Source organism: Scyliorhinus canicula, chromosome 19 (assembly GCF_902713615.1).
Source record: "Scyliorhinus canicula chromosome 19, sScyCan1.1, whole genome shotgun sequence".
In the NCBI taxonomy this organism is placed as follows: Eukaryota; Metazoa; Chordata; class Chondrichthyes; order Carcharhiniformes; family Scyliorhinidae; genus Scyliorhinus; species Scyliorhinus canicula.
Window position 1 is genome coordinate 27026482 of NC_052164.1, and position 19020 is coordinate 27045501.

Here is a 19020-nt window from a genome sequence, read left to right on the forward strand (position 1 = left end):
ACATTTAACAATTTATGCCTCAAGGACATGTGTGTACCTGTTTGTGTGTGTCTGTGTGTGTGCCATATTATTTGTCTTTGGAGTTAGTAGCTAATAAACGCGCTCTTCCTTCAGAAAACCTGGTTTGATTGGCTCTTTATTAAAAAGTTAATATTTGTGGATTGGAAAAGGCATCTGCGGGCAAAGGGAATTGAAAAACCTCTATTGCTGCCAAGGCAGGAGGCTGAATAAAGAGGAACCAGTTCATCCCTCCCCATCCGTTCATAACAATCCTCAAACACAGAACTCAACGACCTGTTTTAAAATTACAATACATTTAAATTATAAAGTGAGAGGCGTTAATGCTATATTCTAGGGAGAACTTTCATTTCATGGGTTATAAGTACAACCCAATATTGCACTCAGTCGCGATTGTACAAGAGGCTATGCCAATCTCCATTTCTTTACACTGAAAATAAGTCAATGCTTCCCAGAATTTAACTGCACCAAAAATCAGTGTGTACCAGGAGCCAATGAGACTAGATTATACCTCTGCACGTAAGGCAAGCAACTTTAAAAAGTATTCAAACTATTCTTTGTGTTCTTCTGCAGTACTTTAGATGGATTTTTCCCCCCACAAATCTTTGACACCTATGCTGCTGTTGAGGAGAATTTATAGCTAAAATTCTATTCTGCTTGATGGAACAAATTATATAAATTTTCACTTCCATGTTCATATTAAGCTGTTAATTTAAATACACTTTCACCATGTCCTGGTTCAGAAAATGAGTTTGTAATGGAGGTACCGGGAGCCAATCTTTATACACTTTTCAAATCATTTATTTACATAGTTACAGTTACACAGCTACAGTTGCCATGGGCAGCACGGTAGCATAGTGGTTAGCACAATTGCTTCACAGCTCCAGGGTCCCAGGTTCGATTCCCGGCTGTGCGGAGTTTGCACGTTCTCCCCGTGTCTGCGTGGGTTTCCTCCGGGTGCTCTGGTTTCCTCCCACAGTCCAAAGATGTGCAGGTTAGGTGGATTGGCCATGCTAAATTGCCCTTAGTGTCCAAAATTGCCCTTACTGTTGGTTGGGTGGGGTTACTGGGTTATGGGGACAGAGTGTGTGGGCTTGGGTGGGGTGCTCTTTCCGTGAGCCAGTGCAGACTCGATGGGCCAGGTGGCCTCCTTCTGCACTGTAAATTCTATGATTACAAACAAGCATCTCCTGACGCACCAACTATTCTTTAAGCCAGTGTCTACTTATGAGTGCACAATTGAATCCCCAGTTAATCGCCATTATCTGCCCACGGTTAAACACAATTACTATATAATTACCACATCATATCAATTGGGTGGCTCCTATCAAAAATCTGTTGGCACACCTTTGGTGAATCTGAACATGAAGGCAACATTTGAAGTTTAAGAATTGATTACATAATTGCAATCAAGTTCTAACCATCAATTTTTTTTCAAACCAATTGAAGTACAGAGGCTGGGAAGAGCTGCAAATGAGGATGGGCGTTGGAAATGGATAATAAACTCATCTTCATTTTGATTATGAATGCCAATGCTATACCACCACTGTCCCATCTCCAATCTTTGTCTGCAAAAACATGGCAGTCCAAAGATACGTGGTGTGATTTGAGGCACATGGCCAGGCAGTGTTTCGGTGTACATCTTTCTTCCTTCCAATTTAATTTGGAGCAGTTACCTTCTCTAATATCCTCACGTCAGGGGAGGGTGACCGAAGTGAGCTGAATTCACCCCTTTATATAGTTTAGAATAGTCACTTGGTAATAAAGAACTTGAATATAGTCAAAAAGAGAGATATGTTGCTGCAGCTTCTCTTCTTCCACTCATCGGGAGAAATGCAAGAATATCAAATTTCAAACATTCACACCAATTTATGCTATTGGAGAAGGGTGCTGATTGGTTCGCAAGTCAATTCTGAATGGATGAGGCATTGCCATGGAGAAAGTAACGAGCTTCCGAGTAATTCTAAAAAGAGGTAAAACTTGAACATATCCCTTTTGTTTGCAGTGAATAGATATGAATTAATGTTGCTTCTTGCAAGCATAAATGAGCTGCGTTATAAATGGCATAGATACACAGGGTCCCGGTCTCTGCAAACAAAAGGAATATGTTCAAGCCTTGTGTCTCTTTTGAATTACCCAGAAGCATGGGGAGCCTGTTGCTTTCTCCATGGCAACACCTCAGCCGTTCAGAATTGGCTCATCAACCAATCAGTATTCCTTTCTCCAGTAATATAAACTGTTGTGATTGTTTGAAATTTAGCATTCTTACATTTGTCCTGATGGGTTTAAGATGAAAATCTACAGCAACACATCTCTCTCTCTCCAGCAATACTTACAGCCTTGAATAAAATATAATGTTGTAGGGAAAAATCCCTTGTGTCAGTGCATTCAAGAGGTCGAGTCTCAAGGCAAGGTTCAAAGCATTTTTACTGTATTGTACAAGTCCTGAAGTCCTTCAGGGAGACCCACGCAGCCAGCTCCTAACAATGGCTTGACCACGGTGATCTCCCCGATATGCAGACGAGGTTCAATATTTATAGAGAGTACAAGCATTTGCAAGGTTTTGGCGGGCTTTTGCCGTTTTACATTTGAATAGTACAGATAAATAGTATAGATACATGATTTTCCGGGCTTCCTGACTCTGACGTCAATGTCTCGTCATCTGCTTGGTTTTAATAGGTGTTCCCTTGACTTACAATGGGGTCCCATTATCTCTATGCTGTACCTTGATTTTAGTGTTGAGTGTGGTTCCTGGGTTAACCTGGGAATCTATTGTGTCAGCCTCCTGTTTGATAGGATTTGTGTCTGTGTGTAAAACTAATCTAATCAATATATTTAATCCTTAGGTTTCTTTTGCCTGCCTGGGTCATTTTGGTTTTACAACATTTCATTTTATAACATTTCATTTTATAAGTCTTAGTTTTAATCAAAATATATATATATCTGCCCCACTGTCAGGGTCTTGACTCGCAGATATCCCGATCTTCTGGCCATGGTGCCGTTTTAAGATGCAGCTTCGTGCTGTTGCTAGGCAGATTATAGATTCTCCATTTCGTTTGAAAAATGTTTCTCAGCTGTGCAAAAATGGGATTCAAACGAATGCCCATCCCTTTACATCATAAATGGCGCCAATCAGTTCAATAAATGAAGAATGCTTTGATGATGTAAATATTAATACGAATCCAATATAGCCTTAAAAAATGTCCTACTTCAATAATATTACTTAATTTTGTTTTGCCTTTGTTTGCACAAGTAACTCAGTGAAGATTGAATGATGACATTGTACTAGTATGGTCGGGTTTTGTGTTATCATAGAATTTACAATGCAGAAGGAAGCCATTCGGCCCATCGAGTCTGCACCGGCTCTTGGAAAGAGCACCCTACTCAAGGTCAACACCTCCACCCTATCCCCATAACCCAGTAACCCCACCCAACACTAACGGCAATTTTGAACACTAAGGGCAATTTATCATGGCCAATCCACCTAACCTGCACATCTTTGGACTGTGGGAGGAAACCGGAGCACCCGGAGGAAACCCACGCACACACGAGGAGGATGTGCAGACTCCACACAGACAGTGACCCAAGCCGGAATCGAACCTGGGACCCTGGAGCTGTGAAGCAATTGCGCTGTCCACAATGCTACCGTGCTGCCGTGTTCAGCTGGTGGTTCCTAAACAGTGGGCTACTGAACTCAGTAGCAGTGTCTGGGACTAGCATCAACTGTGAGGAACGCAATAGAATGGAAGATTCATCTGCCGTATTCTTTTTGTAAATATATTTATTGACATTTTGTATACAAATGCTAACAAAATTACTAACAATCAACCAACAAAGAAATATAATGTCAAGAAGTTACAAACTAATCATCCATTAAAAAGACAAATTAAAACTTAAACCTTATAACGAAACCACCAACCAGCTGATGGTATGTAGGGCGTGATCTACCGGCCACATTACGCCTAAACGTCTGCGCGCCACGACGCAACATGGCTGATAGTTGCCGGGAGACCCTGCTCCTGTACTTAGCTCACTATGCCTTGCGAGATCTAACGGAATCTCGGGAGACGCCGCAATGTGAACCCCACTCATTGTGGGCAGGATCTCCTTTTGCCAAATCTGCATATTGGAGTGAGACAGGTAGTCTCACTCTAATATACAGTTCCCTGAGGTAACCGAGCTATTAGTATTTATCCCCTTCACCTCGGAGACCTCCTTTTGTAGGTCACCTCAGTGGGGGACGCGGGGCCAAGGCTGAAGTCAGCCCCGTTTCCTGCACTGAGGAGCCCCACTCGCCGGTGCAGGGAGAGATCGGGAAGCATTTAAAAATCACGTTGGCCATTCAGTGCTGGTCTCCACAGACAGCTACCATGCAGTAGGGTACTCGGGGAGTCTCCCAGGGGATCAGAGGCTGCTTGGTGCTTGCCCTCTGGGCAGAGTGACACCCTGGCACTGCCAGCCTTGCACTGCCAAGGTGCCCAGGTGGCACTGCCAGCTGGAATAGGCACTGCCAGGCTGGCACTGCCAAGGTGCCCAGGTAACACTGCCAACTGGAATAGGCACTGCCAGGCTGGCACTGCCAAGGTGCCAAGCTGACATTTTTTTACTGATGGCGATTGGGCCTGAGGGTTCCATGTGCACATAAGGTAGGGTGCGGAAGGGCTGGAGGACCCCTTACAGGTGATTTGGCCCTTTGGGTGGGTTCAGGGATCGCGTTGGGGGCTCGAGAGATCGGGGACGTGATTTTTAAATGCTTCCCGGTCTCTCCCTGCACTGAGGGGTTCCAGCGAGAAGGGCTCCTCAGTGCAGAAAACGTGGCTGACTGCAGCCTAGGCCCCACGTTCCCTGCTGAGGCCCTGTATTTAACCGGAGTCATGTTAGATAGCGGGGTGTTTCTCTGCGCTGCGAGCGCCAGGGAACACGTGGTTGAACCAAATGTTACCATTTGGTTAGCTCAGGCCCTAGATCTTTGCAAAATGAGATAAATGGTTGCCATCTAAGGTAGAACTTTCTCACTGCCCTCTAATTGTATCATTAATTTTTCCAAGTACCGAAATGACATCAAATCGCCCAACCAAGCAGATGGACTAGGTGGGATGGGAGACCTCCAGCGAAACAATATTCGCCTCCTGGTGCCCAATGAGGCAAAGGCAACACCATCTGCCTCCATTGCAGAGTGAGACGCTGGTGAGTCAGAGACCCCAGATATGGCTACTAATGGGCATTGTTCCAGAAGAATCTCTGATATGTGTTGAAAAGTGAAACCCAGAAGTTTGCAAGTTTGAGACAAGGTCAAAGCATATATGTGTGTTTAGCTGGCGCAAGCGAACAACGTTTACACTCTTCCTCCACATCTGGGAAAAACCCAGTCATCCTCGCCCTGGTCTAGTACGTCCTGTGTCATACAGTAAACTGGATTAAATTCAGCCGCACACAAGAGGATGTGGAGTTCACCGTAAGCACAGGACCCCCTCGCTTCTTCCAAAGGAATAGGATCTGACGAGAGAATATAGCCATACAGATCCAAAATAGACCTCTTGGCAGGTTGAGCCAAGGACAAAAATCTCCTCAGCATGGAGGGGTTGGGGCTAAAGGGAAGGATGGAAAGATTTTATGGGAAAAATCCCGAATCTGAAAGTAATGAATGAGGCTAGAATTGGACAACTGAAGCCAGAAGGCAAAAAGAGGTGATTATTACAAATAGGTGCCAAAGAAAACAGGTAGGAAAGTTTCAAGAGTGCTGGAGGGAGGAGATCAGCACAGGATTTGAAGAACGTTTAGCAGGAGAGAAGTGCAGACGTGCAATAATTATGTCAAGATGATTGGAGGTAGCGCATGAGCGAGCCTCCATTTTCCCCCAAACCATGTTAGGGTCAATAAACCACTGCGAAAGTTTTGGAATTTTGGCAACCCATTAGTAAAACAAAAGATTTGGGATAGCTCGGCCTCCTTGGAGCAGAACACTGCGGACTCTGGGACACCGACCCACCGAAATAAAGGCAAAAAAATCAAATTGTTAACTTTCATTAAAAAAAACCAATTTGGGCAAAAAATGGGGATACATAGAAAGAAAAATAATAACCTGGGAAATACATTCATTTTAATCGTTTGGATCCTATCCTCCAGGGACGGAGGGAGGTTGTTCCACCTCTGCAGATCTGCTCCAACATTATTGATGAGGCCCGAGTAGTTTAATTGGTCAAGTGAGGCCAAATTATGGGCAATACACACCCCCAAGTAAGGGAAACTGGGATTAGAAAGGCGAAAAGGTAATTAACTAAATAGAGCTCTTCTACCGAAGGGTTTCACTGGAGAACACTCACTCTTACCTACATTCAGATAGTAGCCAGAGAAGGTACCAAAGGTATTAAGGGTATTCATTATGCTATCTATGGAGGGAGTCGGGTCCGTAATGTACAGAGGTAGGTCGACTGCATAAAGCGATACCCGATGCTCCACTCCATCCGAAAAAAAATACCCCTCCATTGATCAGAGGTCCTCAACGCTTTCAAGAGAGGCTCTATAGCCAAGGTGAAGATAAGGGGGAAAAGGGGACAGCCCTGCCTAGTGGCCCTACTCAAAGAGAAGTAATATGAGTGCACAGTATTTGTGCGAATGCTGGCTGTAGGGGCACTATACAACAGACGAAGCCAGGAGGCAAATTTATGGTCAAACCCAAATCTCTCAAGAATCTTGAATAGAAAAACCTATTCCATTCTACCAAATGTTTTTTCAGTTTCCAGAGACACTATAACCTGAGACTCGGGTGCTGGGGAGGGGGAAAGCATGACAGTCAAAAGGTGACGAATATTGGCCAACAATTGTCAGCCCGTTTGATCTTCTGATATTATGCCTGGGAGGTAAGGCTCCAGACGGAGTGCCAGGACCTTAGCCCACAGCTTAATGTCCGTGTCTAAAAGTTAGATGGATCGATATGAACCACACTCTACTGGGCCCTTGTTCCCCTTAAGGAGTAATGAGATTGAGGCTTGAGTGAGGGTTAGAGGCAATAAATGCTGAGACAGTGAGTCATTAAACATTTCCAATTATAAAGTATGAGCTGTCCAAAATTCTTTCTAAATATATATATATATATATAAAACATATACATTATATATGCCATATTCTAAATAGATGACTTTGTCAATCTACCTGTTACTTCAATATTTGCTATGCTACAGATCTGTCAATTATTAACATACATTCTTAATTGGGACATAATGCTTTTATCTAATAAGGCAGATTGAAGGAGGAAAATAAAATGATATAATTTGAATATTGCTAACAAGGTATCTGTTATCAAATAATTAGAAATACAAGCTTTACAAATGAAGAGTGCTACAGAGTGTAGTTACATGATATAATAACATGGTTTATAATAACCTGGCTTGCTTAAGAAGATTATTTTGTATTTTTAGTCATGGAGATTCCCTCTTTGTGTCCCAGTTGTTTTATGAGGATATGTTTAGCAGTTTAGGCCCATATTCGTTGGTGTTTAGGAAAATGAAAGGTTATCTTATTGAAACATATAAGATTCTGTGCTGTACTGTTCTATGTTCTATGTTCTATTCTAAGGGGGCTTGAGAGGGTAGATGCTGAGAGAATGTTTCCTCTTGTGGGGGAATCTAGAACTCGGGGCACAGTTTAAAGATCATCTCTCAATTAAGGTGGAGATGAGGAGGATTTTCTTCTCCCAGAGGTTCAGTCCTCCATGGTGAGTTGTGGAGGCTGCTTCATTGAGTATATTCAGGGCTGAGTTGGACAGATTCTTGATTTACAAGAGAGTTATGGGGCGGGATTCTGCTATAATCGGCGGGGCGGGCAACTCTGGCGGGAAGGAGTGGCGTGAACCACTCCGGCGTCGGGCCCCCCAAAGGTACGGAATCCCCCGCACCTTCAGGGGCTAGGCCGGCCCCGGAGTGGTTTATGCCGTGCTGGCCGGCGGGGAAGGGGCTTGGCGCCACGCCAACCAGCGGCGAAGGGCCTCTGCCGGCAGGCTCGAGCTGCCGCGAGTTGGCGCATGCGCGGGAGCACCAGGTGTGCTGGCGGCATCCCAGCGCATGCGCAGAGGGCTTCGCCTCTGCACCAGCAATGGCGGACTGCTACAGCCGTGGGTGCGGAAGAATAGTGCCCCCACGTAACAGGCCCACCCGCGTGTGGGCCCTGATCGCAGACCAGGCCACCGTAGGGGCACCTCCCGGGGCCAGATCCCCCCGCACCCCACCCGAGAACCCCAGAGGCCGCCCGCGTCGCCAGGTCCCGCCGTTAAGGACCTACTGTAATTTACGCCGGCAGGACCGGCAAAAAACGGGCAGCCACTCAGCCCATCGCGGGCTGGAGAATCGCCGGGAGGGTGCTGCCAGCGGCCGCCGACTGGCGCGGCGCGATTCCCACCCCCGCCAAATCCCTGGTGCCGGAGAATTCGGCAGCTGGCGGCTGCGGGATTCACGCCGCCCCCCCCCCACCGATTCTCCGACCCGGCGGGGGGTCCCGCCCAAGGTTTATGGGGAGCAGGCAGGAATATGGAGTGAAGGCGACAATCAGATCAAACATGTTCTGAGTGAACGGTAGGCCATGCTCAATGCGCTGAATGGCCTACACCTGTTTCTATTTACATAGAACATAGAACAGTACAGCACAGAACAGGCCCTTCGGCCCTCAATGTTGTGCCGAGCCATGATCACCCTACTCAAACCCACGTATCCACCCTATACCTGTAACCCAACAACCCCCCCCCCCCCCCTAACCTTACTTTTATTAGGACACTACGGGCAATTTAGCATGGCCAATCCACCTAACCCGCACATCTTTGGACTGTGGGAGGAAACCGGAGCACCCGGAGGAAACCCACGCACACAGGGGGAGGACGTGCAGACTCCACACAGACAGTGACCCAGCCGGGAATCGAACCTGGGACCCTGGAGCTGTGAAGCATTTATGCTAACCACCATGCTACCCTGCTGCCCCATTTCTTATGATCTTATTTTCTACAAGCCTGGTCAAATGTTTTAAAGACAGGTCTCTTAGTGGGAAATATTCAAACTCATTTTGCTCTTAATTTTGAATGAAAATATTAATTTTGAGGAATTATTTTTTTTTGTGATCTCGGAAGTGCAATGGCTGTCAATTTGGATGCTGGGGATTTCCAGGTGTCAAGGGTGCCCACCTAAAATGTGCATAATCCACGTTGAAAATACATGATGGAAAATTTGTGAGCAAATGGAGCACAATTAGCACTTTTAAAAACAAGATTGAGTGTGGTTGATTCCAAACCAGGTATGGTTGGATGCCGATGCCATTATCAGAGATCAATTGTGGTTGTTTTTTTTTGTAATTTTTATTCCGTTTTTATAAGGAGTGACAAAAATCCCAACTTTAAAAAGAACCAAAATTGGACACAATGGTTGCACCTCAGAAACTGGGTGGGTCTTTAAAGAGTTCAATGGGCCGTGAAAGAATGAAATGCACAAAGCTGTTAACATGTCAGCTGTTTTCTTCAATCCCATCTGTATTCTTCAATCCCAGATTTCTATGAAGATTCTGGCTTCATTATCTCAAATGTACACTCGGTGAAAGTCTAAAATTTCTGTCTTGGTTCTGGGACTCTGCATCTGGACTAGTTTTCCAAATCCACCTCTTCCAGCGTCATAATCTGTCCTATATTCATCACGTACCTGACCACCAGATTTCCCTCGACCAACCTGTCTGCCTTCTTTGAAGCCAGTATCCCAATATGTTCTAATAATTCGATCATCCAAGCGCGTTCCATTAATAAATCTCATGCACTGTTCAGCATCACTACGTGTGTAATATTCCACAAAACAGAATCCGCATGAAGTTTTCTTGATTTTGTCCAAACCTATAATGATTCGCTTAACATCACCGCTTTTTGAGAAGAGTTCATAGATTTGCTCCTCCGTAGTGTAAAACGACAGATTCCCAACATAGAGAGTGCAGCTGTATCTCAGTAATTTGTCCTGCTCATATCGGCTTCCCTGAAAGTGCTGGTCGCGGTATTGGCTCAGCTCCATGTGAGAGTCACTGTTGAGGGCGTTCAGCACCACCGACATGGGGCCCGACGGGCGAAAGACAATTGTGGTTGTTTTGTTATGCTGCTTCGTGCAGCATAAGCTGCTTCCTTGATGTATGCTTTGACAAAGCAAGCTCCAGACTATGAAATGAGTTCAACTTGTTTATTGAACGATTAACACAGTGCTTAAATGAGTTCGACTCTCTGCTAATCTAACTGTAGTAACTCAGTCTATCTTTACCAGCCTGCTCTAAGCCGCGTGCTGGGTGTGATGCTGCTGATCAACCCTGATGTACTCTCTAGATGTCTGTCTGTGGAAAGAGACAGAGCATGTGGGACCTGTCCTTTTATATGGGTTATGTAATGCCCCCTTGTGGTAATGCCACCTCTGGGTGTCTTGACTTCTCATTGGTTGTGTCCTATTCTAAGTGTTCATTAGCTGCATGTTTGCATATCATGCCCTCTCCGGTGCTCCCTCTAGTGTTTACTTAGTTGTAGCGTATTTACATTAACCCCTTGTGTTTCTACAGTGATGCATATCACCACAGTGGTATATGCATGTATATTTGTAGCTTTCAGCAGAATCAGACATTGCCTCCAATAACCAGACACTGTGCAACATATTTAGTTGATGAAATGAGCCATCAGGAGGTTTTTAAACATGGCACTTTCTGTAAACTTGCCAGCAGTACTTGTAAAGTTGTTTGTTTTGATTCTGAGTTGTTGCAGTAATTCTGAACATTCAGTATTCTTGTGATATTATTATCGGATCTGGATAACACTTTATTCATTGAAAGATAGTGCAGCCCAACTTTGTCATTGCCGTGTAGTAAATATAGAACAAATGCCTGACGGGGAGTTGCAAGGTAATAAATTTTAGGATATTTGCGAATAGTCTTCTACCAATAAAGACTTACCACTGAGTTATTTTCAATGTTTGCCATTTACCACCTTGACTTTTGTTGGGCCTCAGTATCAATAGGATCGACTTCCGAAAGGGTGTTCTTTCCGATTGACTCCCAAGGGAGCTTTTCGTTGACAGTTCTGTCTGTACTGTCATCAAATAGTGGCCAGGAAGAAAAACAAGCAAGTATTGCACGGTGCACAAAATGTGGCAAATAATAAGAAGTACACTGATGCCATTGTTCTGTCTGCTTGGATGAGCTAGGGACAACACTTTGGATTCACTTGATATTTACCAGCATTTATGTCCTGCTGTGGCAAATCATACACAGCGTACAGCAATTTATACTCAGCACTTTAAATATAGGACATAGCAACCTAAAGGCACACATTCTCGATTTTGGAAGAAATACTAAAGGGGGGTTTCCTTACCAATATACCTTTGAGAAATGTAACAAGGGCCGGATGCTCTGAAATCCCGGCCAAGTCTTAACGCTGCATTAAAACCGGCGCGAGCGACGCCGGAGTCAACTGGCCACCAGGTCCAGTCATTCTCCCCTTCCTCGGGGACTAGAATGCACCGGAGTACTGTGCGCTGCTCCGGCGCTGAAAGCCGCCCTGCACGGCCAGCGCGGATCCACACATGCACGCCACGGCTGACTCCGCGCCGACCCCCAAGCAATATGACGGAGCCCTACAGGGGCCCGGCGCGGAGGAACATTGGGTCCCCCCCGGAATGAGCAGGCCCGCCGATCGGTAGGCCCCGACACGGGCTTGGCCACCGTGGAGCCCCCCCCCCCCCCCAACCCACCCCAGAGTCGGATCCCCCTGGCCCCCACCAGGATGGCCCCCGCAGCCAGAAAGCCGAGGTCCCGCAGGGCGGGACCATATGTAAACCACATCGGCAAGGCTCGGCGGGCACCCGCCCCTTTGGGCGCGGAGAATCGCCGCGAGAGCCGCTTTCAATGGCCCCCGACTGCCGCCGCAGCGATCGCGTGGGGGCAATTGCCGCCAATTCTCCAGTCCGCCCGGCATTGGAGCGGCGTGGCGAGACTCTCGCGCCCCCCCACCCCAGCGATTCTCCGAACCACCGCAGGCTCGGAGAATCCCGGCCCCGATTTATTTTCCGTATATATGTATGAGCCAGCATTCTGTGGAACATTTGCACAATTTTTTAAAATCTGCGTCACATTCACCTCATGTTGTGTTGGCAACACGGATCTTGCATTGCAACCAATTCATAATATAGGGATGCTTAATCCCTTTCTATCTGTTCATTCATCAAACCATAAATGTTACCTTGCTTTTGATGGTTTCCCGAATGTGGCTTACTTTCTGATTGTGTCCTGCAGAGAACAAGCATAAATCAGTTATTTTCCCTGCTAGAATTTGTGAAGCACAGGCTGATTGACCCTTGAATATGTACCACAGAGTTCCGGTTGCGGCTATGACCAGCTAAGTCGCACATTTGGCAGCTCCTGCGACAAAGGTGTTTAAGGGCCGATTGGAGGGCCCCGACGGTACTGTAAAGACGAATCCCGGTGGGGGAAGGCTCCCTGAGGAGAGTGAGACCAACTTTATGGTCGGTACTCGGAGTGGGGCGACAAAAAAAGCGGCAGCAGCTCCCCGAAAAAAGCGGGGGAAGAGGACCAAAATGGCGGCCGGTGGCGCACTAGAAGATTGGAGAAAATGGGCGGAGGAGCAGCAGGCCGCTCTCCTCCGGTGTTTTACGGAGCTGAAAGTGGAACTCTTAGAGTCTATGAACGCGACGACCACAAGGCTGATGGGGGCCCAGGCGACCCAAGAGGCGTCGATAAGAGAGCTGCAGCAGGAGATGACTGCAAGGGAGGAGGAGGCCACGGTCCTCGTGGGAAAGGTGGAGGTGCACGAGGCACTCCACCTGAAATGGCAGAGCCGCTTTGAGGAGCTGGACACTCGAATGAGGCGGAAGAACTTGAGGATCCTGGGCCTAGCAGAAGGCCTGGAGGGGCCTGATCTCCCGAAATATGTAGCGGAGATGCTGAGCTCCCTGATGGGAGAGGGGGCCGGTCCATCGCCCCTGGAGCTGGAAGAAGCATATCGGGTCATGGCTAGGCGGCCTAGGGCGAACGAGCCCCCGAGGGCGGTGCTGGTGCGATTCCAGCGTTTCTGTGATCGGGAGAAAGTGCTGAGGTGGGCCAAGAGGGAGAAAGCAGCAATGGGAGAATTCGACGGTGCGGATATATCAGGACTGGAGTGCGGAGGTGGCAAAGCGGCGGGCCCGGTTTAACCGGACGAAGGCGCTGCTGCACGCAAAGAGGATCAAGTTCGGAATGCTGCAGCCAGCGCGCTTGTGGGTCACCTACAAGGACCAGCACCAATACTTTGAGACCCCAGAGGAGGCATGGACTTTTGTTCGGGAGGAAAAGCTGGACCTGAACTAGAACTTGGGAACGCCGGCGGTCGAGGCCGCCCGAGTACCCTTGACTGATCAAGTGGCCCATGTCTTTCTTAGGCCAGGTCGGAACTTGGTTAAAGTTGATGGATCGTTTGGTTTCTTTGAAACTTGTGTTATGGGGGGTTTCTTTGTTCCTTTTTGTGTGTTTCTTCCCGTTGCCAACTTCCCTTAATTATTGTTGTTGTAGGGGGGGCTTTTTTACTGTTTTTTGATCTGTTTTTTAAGGGTTATGGTTACTGTTCTGTTCGATGGAGGGTGATGGTTAAATACGTTATTATTGGGTAGTTATTTAGTTATGCAGGCATAGTTATGTATTTATGTATTTATTTGAGATTTGTTATTTATATTGTTATATTGTTAAGTTGGGGAGGCGGGACGGGGGGGGTGCAAGTTGGTTATGCGTGTTTTCTTTTTCTCTTTTTTCTTCCTCTCGTTTTAAGGGGGCTTTTTTATGGGCTTGGATGGGGACGGGGGTGGAATTGAAGATGGCGGGGTAGGGTGTGGCCGGGCAAAAGCGCGGGCTTTCCCCTGTTTCCCGCGCGCGGGACGGAGGAAGGGGGAGGAGAGAAGAGTGGGGTGTGGCCAGCAATGGCGGCTTTTCCCGCGCTGAAGCGGGGTCAGAGAGGGATGGCAAGGAGGGGGGGAGGCCCCTCCCCCCCACATCGGGAGGAGTCGGAGTGTGGCAGGGGCAGCCGGGTCAGCAAAAACCAGCTGACTCTCGGGAGTACGATGGTGGATACACCGCGGCTAGGAGGGGTCCTAGCCAGGGGGGGGGGGGGGGGGGGGGGTTAGGGGGGGATACCGGGTTGCTGCTGGAAAGGCCGAGGACGGGAAGGGAAGAACGGGAGGAGAGAGGGGGGGGGGCCATCGCCATGGGGAACGGGTCAGAAGGGGAGGGTCGACCTGGGGCGAACAGGGGACAGGACATGGCTAATAGACAGGGGAAAGGGACGGGTCGCTCAGCGACCCGGTTGATTACTTGGAACGTGAGGGGGCTGAATGGGCCGGTCAAGAGATCAAGGGTTTTTTCACACCTAAAGGGACTGCAGGCGGATGTGGCAATGTTGCAGGAGACTCACTTGAGAGTAGTAGACCAGGTACGCCTGAGAAGGGGGTGGGTGGGACAGGTGTTCCACTCAGGCTTGGACGCAAAGAACCGGGGGGTGGCGATTTTGGTGGGAAAGAGGGTGTCGTTCGTGGCGGCGCAGGTGGTAGCAGATAAGGAGGGTAGGTACGTGATGGTGAAGGGTAGGCTGCAGGGAGAGAATGTGGTGCTGGTGAATGTGTATGCCCCGAATTGGGATGACGCGGGTTTTATGAGGCGCCTGTTGGGCCTCATTCCGGGTCTGGAGGCAGGGGGCCTGATCATGGGGGGGGACTTCAATACAGTGCTCGACCCTGGGCTGGACAGATCGAGTTCCAGGACGAATAGGAGGCCGGCAGCGGCAGAGGTGCTAAGGGGGTTCATGGAGCAGATGGGGGGGGTAGACCCTTGGAGATTTGGCAGGCCAAGGGCGAGGGAGTATTCTTTTTTCTCCCACGTCCACAGGGTGTACTCCAGAATAGACTTTTTTGTTCTGAGCAGGGGGCTGATTTCGAGAGTGCAGGACACGGAGTACTCGGCCATTGCGATTTCGGACCATGCACCACACTGGGTAGAGGTAGAACTGGGGGAAACACGGGACCAGCGCCCGTTGTGGCGCCTGGATGTGGGGCTGCTGGCGGACGATGAGGTGTGCGGAAGGGTCCGGAAGGGCATTGAGAGATATCTGGGCACGAACGACACGGGCGAGGTGAAGGTGGGGGTAGTCTGGGAGGCCCTGAAAGCAGTGATCAGAGGAGAGCTGATCTCCATAAGGGCACACAGAGAAAGGAAGGAGAGGCAGGAGAGGGAGAGACTGGTGGGGGAACTTATAGAAGTGGACAGGAGATATGCGGGGACACCAGAGGAGGGGCTGTTGAGGGAGCGGCGCAGTTTACAGGCCCAGTTTGACCTACTGACCACTAGGAAGGCGGAGACGCAATGGAGAAGGGCACAGGGCGCGGTCTATGAGTACGGGGAAAAGGCGAGCAGGATGCTAGCACACCAGCTGCGCAAGCGAGATGCAGCCAGAGAGATTGGGGGAGTGAGAGAGAAGGGAGGGAACGTAGTGCAGAAGGGGCAAGAGGTGAACGGGGTCTTCAGGGATTTCTACAGGGAATTGTACCGGTCTGAGCCGCCCAGGAGGAGGGGGGGAATGGAGAACTTCCTCGATAGATTGAGGTTCCCAAAGGTCCAGGAGGAACGGGTGGAGGGGCTGGGGGCGCCGATAGAGCTGCAGGAGCTAGTTAAAGGGATAGGCCAGATGCAGGCGGGGAAGGCGCCGGGGCCGGATGGGTTCCCGGTGGAATTTTATAAGAAGTATGTGGACTTGGTGGGTCCAGTGCTGGTGCGAGCCTTCAATGAGGCGCGAGAGGGGGGGGTTCTGCCCCCGACAATGTCACAGGCCCTGATCTCCTTGATCCTGAAGCGGGACAAAGACCCTGTACAGTGCGGGTCCTACAGGCCTATCTCCCTCTTGAATGTAGATGCCAAACTGTTGGCAAAGGTCCTGGCAACCAGAATAGAGGATTGTGTGCCAGGGGTAATCCATGAGGACCAGACGGGGTTCGTAAAGGGACGACAACTTAACACAAATGTCCGGAGACTGTTGAATGTGATTATGATGCCAGCAGTGGAGGGGGAGGCTGAGATAGTGGTAGCACTGGATGCGGAGAAGGCATTCGATAGGGTGGAGTGGGAATACCTGTGGGAGACGCTGGAACGGTTTGGGTTTGGGGAGGGATTTATCAAGTGGGTGAAGCTGCTGTATTCGGCCCCGATGGCGAGTGTGGTTACAAACGGGAGGAGGTCAGAGTATTTTGGGCTCCATCGAGGTACCAGGCAGGGATGCCCCCTATCCCCCTTACTATTTGCATTAGCGATCGAACCGTTGGCGATGGCACTGAGGGGTTCAGGGGGGTGGAGAGGACTGACAAGGGGAGGGGAGGAACATCGGGTATCACTCTATGCGGATGATTTGTTGTTATATGTGGCGGACCCGGAAGGGGGAATGCCGGAGGTAATGGAAATACTAGGGGAGTTTGGGGACTTTTCGGGATATAAATTAAATGTGGGTAAAAGTGAGGTCTTTGTGATACACCCGGGAGATCAGGGGGAGGGAATTGGGCGGCTCCCCTTTAAGAGAGCAGTAAAGAGCTTCAGGTACTTGGGGGTGCAGGTGGCAAGGAACTGGGGGACCCTCCACAAGCTGAACTTTTCAAGGCTGGTGGAGCAGATGGAGGAGGAGTTCAAGAGGTGGGACATGGTACCGCTGTCGCTAGCAGGGAGGGTGCAGTCAGTCAAAATGACGGTCCTCCCGAGGTTCTTGTTTCTGTTCCAGTGCTTGCCCATCTTTCTCCCCAGGGCCTTCTTCAAGAAGGTAACTAGCAGCATTATGGGCTATGTGTGGGCACATGGCACCCCTAGAGTGAGAAGGATTTTCTTGGAACGGAGTAGGGACAGTGGAGGATTAGCGCTACCCAATCTTTCCGGATACTACTGGGCGGCGAACGCATCGATGGTGCGCAAGTGGGTGATGGAGGGGGAGGGGGCAGCTTGGAAACGTATGGAGAGGGCGTCCTGCGGCAATACAAGCCTGGGGGCGCTAGTAACGGCACCATGGCCGCTCCCCCCCACAAGGTATACCACGAGTCCGGTAGTGGCGGCCACCCTTAAAATCTGGGGGCAGTGGAGGCGACACAGGGGGGAAGTGGGGGGTCTGATGGCGGCGCCACTGAGAGGGAACCACAGATTTGTCCCGGGGAACACTGGCGGGGGATTCCAGAGCTGGCACAGGGCGGGCATCAGGCAACTGAGGGACATGTTCATAGAGGGGAGGTTTGCGAGCCTGGGAGAGCTGGAGGAGAAATTTGAGCTCCCCCCGGGGAACACGTTTAGATACCTGCAGGTGAAGGCATTTGCCAGACGACAGGTGGAAGGATTTCCCTTGCTTCCCGATAGAGGGGTGAGTGATAGGGTGCTGTCAGGGGTCTGGGTCGGAGAAGGGAAGGTCTCGGACATCTACAAAATAATGCAGGAGGTGGAGGAGGTATCGATAGAGGAGCTGAAAGACAAGTGGGAAGCGGAGCTGGGAGAGCAGATAGAAGATGGGACATGGGCGGATGCCTTAGAGAGGGTCAATTCGTCGTCGTCGTGCGCAAGGTTGGGCCTCATCCAATTTAAGGTGCTGCACAGAGCCCATATGACGGGGACTAGGATGAGTCGGTTCTTCGGGGGGGAGGACAGGTGTGTTAGGTGTTCGGGAAGCCCTGCGAACCATGTACATATGTTCTGGATGTGCCCGGCACTGGAAGAGTTCTGGGAGGGGGTGGCGGGGACGGTATCGAGAGTGGTGGGAATCAGGGTCAAACCAGGGTGGGGGCTGGCGATTTTTGGGGTTGGGGTGGAGCCAGGAGTACAGGAGGCAGGGGAGGCCGGAATATTGGCCTTTGCGTCCTTGGTAGCTCGGAGAAGGATCTTGATTCAGTGGAGGGACACAAGGCCACCAAGTGTTAACACCTGGTTAAACGACATGGCAAGCTTCATCCAATTGGAAAGAATCAAATTCGCCCTGAGAGGGTCGGTACAGGGGTTCTTCCGGCGGTGGCAGCCCTTCCTTGACTTTCTGGATCAGAGATAGGAACTGGAGGCCGAAACAGCAGCAACCCGGGGAGAAAGGGGGGGGGGGGGAAGGGAGGGGGGGGGAGGGGGGAGGGGGGAGGGGAGGGAGGGGGGAGGGGAGGGAGGGAGGGGGAGGGGGGGAGGGAGGGGGAGGGAGGGGGGGGGAGGGGGGGAGGGAGGGGGAGGGGGGGGGAGGGAGGGGGGGGAGGGAGGGGGGGGGAGGGGGAGGGGAGGGGGGGGAGGGGAGGGGGGAGGGGGGGGAGGGGAGGGGGGAGGGGGGGGGGGGGAGGGGGAGGGGAGGGGGGGGGGAGGGGAGGGGAGGGGGGGGGCGGGGGAGGGGGGGGGGCGGGGGAGGGGGGGGGCGGGGGAGGGGGGCGGGGGAGGGGGGAGGGGAGGGGGGAGGGGGGGGATTTAAAAATTATTTAAAAAAAAAAGAATATGTACCACAAGTTCTAAAAAGCACAAGTTTTAGTGAGGAGCTGATGGAAATCAGGGTTAGTAGAGAAATGGTTTGGGGTTGATGCGATTAAAGGCTGATAAATCTTCAGGGCCTTAACATCTCCATCCCAGAGTACTTCAGGAAGTGGCCCTGGAAATAGTAGATTCATTGGTGGTCATTTTCCAAAATTCTTTGGGTTTTGGCTTGGTTCCAACAGATTGGAGGGTAGCTATTTTAAGCCTGCTATTAAAAGGGAGGTGGAGAGAAAACAGGAAACTATAGACCAGCGAGACTAATGTCGATAGCAGGGAAGTAGCTAGAGTCCATTATCAAGCATTCCATAACAGAGCATTTCATAGAATCGTTGAATTTACAGTATAGCAGGAGGCTATTCGGCCCATCGAGTCTGCACCGGCCCCTCACTTAAACCCATCCTTCCACCCTATCCCCATAACCCAGTAGCCCCACCCAACCCAACCTTTTTGTTTGGA

General features: G+C 49.9%; 2 protein-coding genes across 4 annotated transcripts in view; one reads left to right on the forward strand and one right to left on the reverse strand.

Moving 5' to 3' along the window:
* The window catches only part of samd14 (sterile alpha motif domain containing 14), a 243094-nt gene that overhangs the window by 78097 nt on the left and 145977 nt on the right, over positions 1-19020 (forward strand). The gene's annotated exons all lie outside the window — the stretch shown is intronic.
* LOC119954219 (nuclear cap-binding protein subunit 2-like) lies at positions 9556-10088 on the reverse strand. The gene has a single exon (XM_038779257.1). The coding sequence runs from the start codon at positions 10086-10088 to the stop codon at positions 9573-9575; it is 516 nt and encodes a 171-aa protein (XP_038635185.1). The 3' UTR covers positions 9556-9572.

Excerpts from the sequence above, each read along its gene's own strand:
- LOC119954219 (XM_038779257.1), bottom strand. The coding sequence starts at position 10,088 with ATGTCGGTGGTGCTGAACGCCCTCAACAGTGACTCTCACATGGAGCTG.